Source organism: Piliocolobus tephrosceles, chromosome 13, assembly GCF_002776525.5.
Source record: "Piliocolobus tephrosceles isolate RC106 chromosome 13, ASM277652v3, whole genome shotgun sequence".
Taxonomy (NCBI): Eukaryota; Metazoa; Chordata; class Mammalia; order Primates; family Cercopithecidae; genus Piliocolobus; species Piliocolobus tephrosceles.
This window is the reverse complement of record NC_045446.1, coordinates 2805502-2811501: the sequence shown is the minus strand read 5'-3', so window position 1 is coordinate 2811501 and position 6000 is coordinate 2805502. Positions and strand designations below refer to the sequence as shown.

At 53.8% G+C, this 6000-nt stretch overlaps 1 protein-coding gene across 4 annotated transcripts in view; it reads left to right on the top strand.

Annotated features, from left to right (window-relative positions):
* Window positions 1-228: 228 nt before the first annotated feature.
* The window catches only part of CARS1 (cysteinyl-tRNA synthetase 1), a 55917-nt gene continuing 50145 nt past the window's right edge, over window positions 229-6000 (top strand). Inside the window, exon 1 of one of the 4 annotated variants that reach the window (XM_023183461.2) lies at window positions 229-347. In XM_023183461.2, the coding sequence (XP_023039229.1) occupies window positions 323-347 (25 nt within the window). In that variant the 5' untranslated portion in view covers window positions 229-322. The remainder of the gene's footprint in view (window positions 348-6000) is intronic. The other 3 variants (XM_023183460.2, XM_023183462.2, XM_023183463.2) reach the window with 3 other exon arrangements.

The window sequence follows — 6000 nt, the reverse complement described above, 5'->3', positions numbered from 1 at the left end:
GGCACTTAGTGCAATGGTGACTTAAACACCTATTATAGGACACTCAGTCTTTAGTGCCTGTCTCCCCGCGGCTGGGCTGACTGCTCCCAGCACGGACACTGAACGCTTTGCCGCGCAATGCTCCAGAGAGCGGGTCGCCGGGGTTGAACTACAGCTCCCAGCATGCTCCGGGCCAGCGACATCCTGAGCCGCTGGTGGTTGCCTAGCGACCGGGCGTGTCCCGGAAGACGGGCCCGGCGCGGGGCGGGACTTCCGGGGCGGTGATTGCATCAGATTCTGGGAAGTGTCTCTAGCCGCAGCTGTGGGTCCGGGATTCCCAGCCATGGCAGGTTCCTCCGGGCAGCAGGGTGAGCGGCGCGACCGGGCCGGGCTGAGGGCGGCTGGGGTGCTCGGCTCGAAGGGCGGCGAGTCCTTATGTCTGAGGGGCCTGGGTGCCTGGGGTCTGAGGGGCGGCTGTGTCCGTGGTCTGAGGGGCGGAGGCGCCCGGGGTCTGAGGGACGGCACGTCCTTGGGTCTGAGGGGCGGCAGTGCCCGGGGTCTGAGGGACAGCAAGTCGTCTGGTCCAAGGGGCGGCGGGTCCTGAGGTTCGAGGGGTGGCACGTCCTAGGATCCGAATGACAACGGGTGCCCGGCTCCGAGGGACGGCCACTGGGACCCCTGCGTGAGGGTCTGCCGGACCCGTGGCTGGAGCACAGACCCGCGGGGACCCGAGCCCGGCCAGGGCGCTGTCCAGACCACCCAGCCTCAGTTTCCTCACTTGGTTCCTGCCGAGGTCCCCTTGCATCCTCACCCCGGGAGGTGGCCCTACATCAAACAGCCTCTCCCCAGCCGGTGCCTGGGCGGGTCCTCGCCCCCTCTTGCCCCAGCTGGACTTTGGGGGAGAGACAAAGGCCCAAGGGTTGTTTTGGTTTTCTGCCCAGACCTGGCAGCTTCCGGGAGGTGGGCGGAGGGCACCTGAGGTTGGTACTTAGGGAAATGGGGCAGAGGACGCCAGGGGTACGCGTACACACAGTAAAAGGGCTTGGGGCTTTACGAAGGCTTTCATCTCCAGTTCCGCAGGCCGTCCACTGCAAGCTGATTGTGAGAGCATTACTGCCCCACTTTATTGCCAACCTGGGAGGTTCCCCAGGGACACAGCTGTGTCAGCTCCCCCAGTCACTCATGTCACCAGCGGGTAGACCTCAAGAGACCAGTGGGTCTTGTCTCACTGTCCCTCAAGCGAAATTTTAGGTGCTGGAAAGGCAGGAGACTGAATCAGAAAGCCCAGATCCCTAACAGTCTGGAGCAGGCTTTCCAAAGGAAACATTCTCAGTGTCTAGTTTTTTAATTGTCTTGGCTGCAAAAATTAGATGCAAGTTCTTCTAAGACACCTCCAGCCCCCATCCTCAGTTTAGATCGCGCCAAGGTTTCCTTGGCATCCGGTGGTGCCCTTTGCCCCTGAGGGTTTATTGGGTTATAGATAGGTAGTTCTGACAACCTGGGTAATCTGGCGGCGTGGGGACACCCAGATGACAGGACGACACTCTTGTGCCTAGTGGCAGGAGGTAGTCACCTTCCAGGCACGCCACCTGCCACCCTACCTGTGTGCCTGGATTCCAGCACCATCTCCACCCGTCCCAGAGCCGGGCAGTCCTCAGAAGTCACCCAGATTCCTGTAAAACAGCATCATGGTTAACAGCCCCGACTCCGGAACCACGTTGGCAGGGCCAGGGTCCCAGCCCTGCGCCCCCCTCACAGCAAACCATGGGTAATGGCTCCTACCTTGGAGCATGGAGCGTAAATGAGTTAATAGATGGGAAGGACTTAGAACAGTGCCTGGCACACTCAGTAAGTGCTGTGTCCATGCTGAAAACTAGAGCTTGTTTGTTTTCAAAGTAAAAATGTGTTTTTGTTCATTTGTGAACGTAAACGACGTATTAGTAGTGTTTTATATCTTGTTTTTAAAAATAGCTTCAGAATTTTAGGTTTTCAGAGCCTTGTAAGAATTGCCTTCTTTTTGGGGCTTGGCATGTAGCTTGGGATTGCCCACCCGGCTGTCAGGGCAGCAGGCAGATTGCCCAGTCCTCAGCCTGCGCACAACATCTCCAGCCGGTGTTCTTCTGCCCCAGAGCATGGCCCACCTGCCCTTTACTATCAGCTCCTCCCATCACACACACACCTCTCAAAGATGAGAACAGGAAATAAAATCCAATCGTAATTGCTTTCAGTGATCATCTTCCTAGATTTTTCAAAGAGGCCCTCATTTTTGTACCATCTTCCGTAAGTTGACTCAGAACGTCTGTTTCTTCTTCATGATCTCATTGGGTGTACAGCTTCTCCTTTGTAGTCTTGAAGGTGCATAGGCTTGATGCCTGTCCAAGGGCCTGGTTATTTCAGAAGGATGAGTTTCGTTTCTGAGATTTCTGGGGTAGACGGAGCCTACCTCAGGGCCTTTCCATACAGACTTGGGATCCCACTTGGGTGGCTACTCATTAGGTCAGACTTATAGTTTAATTTTTATACGGTTTAATTCGAGGGTCTTCATAATAACACAGCCAACATTTTTTCAGCATGAGTCTGTGCCAGGCACTGCTCTAAATGCTTTACATCTGTTATCTCCTGCCACCCTTGGAGGAGCCCCTTTGAGGAAGATCCCGCTGGCACCTTGTACAGATGAGAACCCTGAGGTTCGGAGAAGTCAAGCAATCTCTCCACCATCATGACTAGCCAGAGGCACAGCCAGGCTCCCAACCTGGGCAGCCTGACTCAGTAGGGACCTTAACTACTGTGCTGTGCTGCCTTTGATGATTCTCTTCAGACTCAGAGTAACTCAACCGAGTGAGTTAAGGCAGACGAGAATGAAGCAGATGCCCTTCGATGTGTTCCCCAGAGCCGCATGAAATGTTTGCTCCTCTGTGAACTCAGGTACCATATTTCCAGATATTCGAAGAGTCTTAGGCAGTACCCTTGGGATAGAGATCAAGCCATTTCCAGTGTGGGTGCTCTGGGTGGCAGTATGGCTGTCTGATCACCCCACAGGCTCACTGTGAGGGATGTTGGATTTCCCTAATAAGGAATAACCTCCCTGCCAGTAAGGAGGAAGATGGAGATGCCGTTCTTGGGGGTGAGAGAGGGTGCCTGGGGGCCAGCTTTGTGAACGAGTGACAGCCGGACCTCCGGGGCTGGTGATCAGGAGAGATGGAGGCAGGGCAGGTGAGTGAGCCCTCACCTGTGGGAGGAGGCTCTGGTCTCTGGGAGTGGGTGGTGTTGGCTCCTAGTTGGTGAGAGCAGGGGTGCATGCCCCTCTCTCCTCCCCACGATTCATGTCTGGGGCTTTTTCCAGTCCTCTTTCTGAGCACTTCTTGGGTAGGGAGTGGGTCACTGGGAAGGACCCAAGAGGAGCCACTGTAGAGGGTGGGGGGCGGGGTGGGACCAGGGAAACATTTGCAGAAAGGGAGTAACCTGCAGGGTGAGGTGTTGCCTGGACACCCACAAGATGAGGACCCTAGTGGGACCTTAGAAGTAGCAGATTCAGAGGGCAAAGGGTCAGGGTGAGTGCGGCGTGCAGACCCCCACCAAACCAAGGCACTTCTTAGGAGCTCAGACCTGCTGTAAAAGGGTCTGCATTTTAGCGAGCTGCCCACCCATGGGGAAGCTAGTTTAAACCTTCCTTGCTGGGCCCACCCCAGAGATTCTGATTTGGCAGGTCTCTGGTGGGTGCAAAAATGTGACTTCTATGGAGCCCCCAGATTCTGCTACTGATGGCAGACCAGGACTGTGCCTGGAGTGGAGCTGGGAGAGCCTCAAGGGAAGGCAGGAAGAGAAACAGGGCAGCCGGGAGAAGTTTAAATGCCGATAGGAAGCCAGGCGCGGTGGCTCACACCTGTAATCCCAGCACTTTGGGAGGCTAAGGTGGGTGGATCACCTGAGGTCAGGAGTTCGAGACCAGCCTGGCCAATATGTTGAAACCCCATGTCTACTAAAAATACAAAAATTAGCTGGGTGTAGTGGCAGGCGCCTGTAATCCCAGATACTGGGGAGGCTGAGGCAGGAGAATCGCTTAAACCCGGGAGACGGAGGTTGCAGTCAGCCGAGATCATGCCACTGCACTCCAGCCTGGGTGGCAAGAGCAAGACTCCGTCTCAAAAAAAAAAAAATAAAATAAAATAAATAAATGCTGATAGGAAAGAGCCAGAGAGAGGGAGAGGTCGCACTGCCACGGTTGTTTGACGTGTCTGGGATGTGGTTCATTTGGTGTAGATTTGTTTTGGTATCTGTGCTGAGTGATTGCTTGGTACTTGCATTTGATTTCAACAAATGTTCTGTAGAGACTCCACCTTTGTAGCCAGTGATAACCACCCTCCACCTTGGGGACATTGCCGTGTCCTTTAATGTGTTGATGAACTAAACTGCAAGGTCACCCGGTAGTGGACATTCCTTCCCATGGGGGCAGAGCAGGAGTTTTGGCACGGAGTGTGCAGGCTCTACAGTGAGGGCCAGTGTCGAGGAACAGGCCCCTGGGAGGTTTTCCATCTGCTCAGAAGTGTTCTCATCTGATCTCAGCATCAGACTGATAGACCACAGCCTGGCTCAAACCCATGACCACTTGATAGCTGATCTATTTTTATGTGTTTCCTCGAGACACACTTAAATGCAGCTACCACAATTACCCAAATGACTGACTGCGTCCATCTCATGGAAGCCTGTTGTTCTCCACTTCCCTGGGCACCAGCACCTTTCTGCTCTAAGAAGATCCTTCTCAAGCGTGGACTTGGTTCCCTTTTGATGAGTAGTCTAGGCTGCTCTAGACGGTACATTTAAGAATGATGTGATCCACGATCAAGGCAGATTTGGTAATAAACTTTTAAAATAATAAAATTAATTAAATAAAAATGAGTGCGTGATACCCAGGAAAACTCCAGGAAATTCTCTGTGTGTAGCATGCGGCTATTACCATAACCCTAATAATACCAGAGCGATTATGATAATAATGATGGCAAGCGGGGCCCCTGACTCTGTGCCAGGCAGCTTTTAAACATTTTACAAGTGTAATTTGACTTAATGGCCTGTAGCTTTACAAGGCGGACGTTCTGAGCGTGTTTTACCATGAGGAAATGCCGTCGTGGGTGTGAGTGTAGGCACTCAGCCCTGGAGGGCGTCAGGGCCGCCCCTCAGGTCTCCAGAGAGCGGATCTGCAGCAGCTTCAGTTCCCAGACTGCTTCTTCAGCACTCAAAAGCTGCTGCAGCCGTTAGGACATTTTATGTTTTTCTCATTTTAAAAATAACATGCTGACCGCAGAAAATGTGAGCAGTGAGGAAAAAGCGGGAATTAAAATCACCTGTAACCCCCCCATCAACCACCGTCACTGTCAGTGTTCGGGCTGTCGCTGGTGGTCTCTTCATCAGAGTCGATTCTGTGTGTGAGAGGCGCATGCCTGTCAGCTCGCTGTCTGAGCTGGAAGCCGACGCTGCGTCACTGTTTCTCAGGGTGCTGCTGTTGTCTAGCCCAACCCAGGCATGAGCAGTTGCAGAAGACCAAGGCTCAGGGAGGGGACAGGAGAGGAGTGTGGAGGGTCAGCATCGGGGAACAGCTTTCCAACTGTGGCCTGACCCGTGAGGGGACAAGGCTCACCTTGCGGCTCTGTCCATCCCTCTGGCAAGTTCTCTAATCTTTAGTGAACTTCGTTTTCTTTATCATGAAATGGGACCACTGCTGGCGGCTGCAGAGCTGTTGGAGGGAAATATCCAGCTAAACTAGAAGTCTCCCGGTTGGAAGTTGCTCTGCAAAAGAGTTTGTAGGAGTCTGATATTTATTTAGAGTTAGTTTTCCAGGACCTCGCTTTGGGGAGCCTGGAGCTGCCATGGTGGGTCTGCCTCCGCCTCCGTCCTCCCTGATGTCATCTCCAGCTGGGAGGAGAGCACATGTCCACGTAAGCAGCCTTCTTCCTCTCTCAGACGGAAGCCCCAGCAGCGCCAGTGCTGACACTGGGCCTGTAACTGTGGGGATGGGGCAGGTGAGCT